Source organism: Volvox carteri (genome assembly GCF_000143455.1).
Source record: "Volvox carteri f. nagariensis unplaced genomic scaffold VOLCAscaffold_30, whole genome shotgun sequence".
NCBI lineage: Eukaryota > Viridiplantae > Chlorophyta > Chlorophyceae > Chlamydomonadales > Volvocaceae > Volvox > Volvox carteri.
The window spans coordinates 829,623-831,359 of NW_003307573.1; the positions used below are offsets into that span (position 1 = coordinate 829,623).

General features: G+C 60.8%; 1 protein-coding gene across 1 annotated transcript in view; it reads right to left on the reverse strand.

Moving 5' to 3' along the window:
- VOLCADRAFT_93235 (uncharacterized protein) overlaps nt 1-1,737 on the reverse strand; it is a gene marked incomplete at both ends in the record, with an annotated part of 14,671 nt that overhangs the window by 7,404 nt on the left and 5,530 nt on the right. Inside the window, 2 exons of the mRNA XM_002952546.1 lie at nt 533-658; nt 929-1,204. Of these exons, the coding sequence (XP_002952592.1) occupies nt 533-658; nt 929-1,204 (402 nt within the window). The remainder of the gene's footprint in view (nt 1-532; nt 659-928; nt 1,205-1,737) is intronic.

Consider the following 1,737-nt stretch of genomic DNA (forward strand, 5'->3'; position numbering starts at 1 on the left):
GGTTGGGGGGTTGGGTTGGGTTGGGGTGCGGGGAAAAGACGAACCACGAGCGAGTGAAACTGCTGCCAGGGCAAGAGGGAATGGGGGGAAAGACGAACCACACGCGATTGAATGGGAATGGGGGGAAAAGGGGGGGAAAGGCGAACCACGAACGAGGGGGGGAAGGGGGGGAGGGAGCGAAATGCAGCATAAACTTGAGATAGGAAAGAGAGAGATAGAATAACACACATACACACTCGTACATCGCCACATGTGATTCAAGGTGCTGCAGCCACTGCAATGCCCAGTCCCGCCCCTCCTTCCCCTCCCCTACCCCAATCGCCCATGCCTCCATGTGCGCACATACATACATATATACGCACATACGTACCAAATACGTACATACAAACGCACACATATATGACCCCCGAGCCTACCGCTCCAGACAACCTGCCTTCATCAACCCTTGCCTTCTTCAAAACCCACCGCCTTACACACATACACACAAACACGTACACACATACGCACAAACACGTTCCCCGCTACAACTCACCGACAAAACCCCTGCTCTCCCATCCGCCAAAGTAAACACCAGTTGGGCCTCCTCCACACAGCCGCCGCCGCCGCCGCCGCCACCGCCGCCACCGCCGCCACCGCCGTCGCTTAGCCCTGAAACCGGCTGGGGGTGGGGTTGCGGGGGTTGCTGCTGAAATGGAGGTGGGGAAAGTGGCTGGGAAGAAATCGATGCCGTACTCTCGGCTGTAAGTGCACCAGCGGCAGTAGCAGCAGCGGGAGCTACGAGTGATGTTTCTGCTACCGCTGCGGTGGCGGCGGTGGCGGAGGCGGGGGTAAGCTGCTGCTGCTGCTCCCCTGGCGGACCCAGTACGGCACCCCACGACGTCGACGCCGCCGCCGAGGTGGAATGAAACGGAAGACTCCAGGAACTAACGCCGCCGCCGCCGCCGTCCTGGCTGCTACTGCTGCCGCCGCCGCCGCCGCCGCCGCGACCAATAGATAGCGGCAACTGCGTCGTCGACGGGGTCGGGGTCGGCGGCGGCAGCGGCAGCGGCGGCCCCGGCGGCGGCTCCGAAGATAACGACCACGTGGTGACGTCATCGGGCTGTACGGACTGTCCTGTGTACGGCAGCGACGGCTGTACCCACTCGACGCAAGAGAAGGGCAGGTCCAGTAGTCGGAGGCGGGTGGGGGCCGACCCCGGCCACACCTGTCGGGGAGGCGTGTGTATGTGTGTCTGTATGTGTGTGTCTGTATGTGTATATGTGTGTGTAAGAACCACTGGCGAATGGAGCAGATATTTACCAATGTATGAATGTCAACGTGTGCGTGGTTTGTAAAGAAAATGGGTCGTTGTGACAAATGCTGCCGGTTGTGGGTGTTTTTGTCCATCCCGTTGTTCTCTCCCCCTTCCCCCCCCCCAAGCTCAAAAGTCGCTACCCTCCCTCCCCAAACCCCCAAACCCCACACCCGTCCACACTCGTACATGCCCATACACACATGCAAACTTGGAAAACCCCGTCTTCGTGTTCTGGGTTGGATCGTAACTGTCGTACTTCCCCCCTCCGCTCCTCCCCACCCCTAACCCCCCACCCCTTCCCCCTCACCCCCCAAAGCTCCGCCGACGCCCCTTTCACCAAAACCAACAAGTAGCAGCCGCACGGGGAGGCGCGAACCCCTAACAAAGGAGCAGACTCCAAAACACCGCCGCCGCCGCCACGGTCGCCGCCGACGCTGCTACTG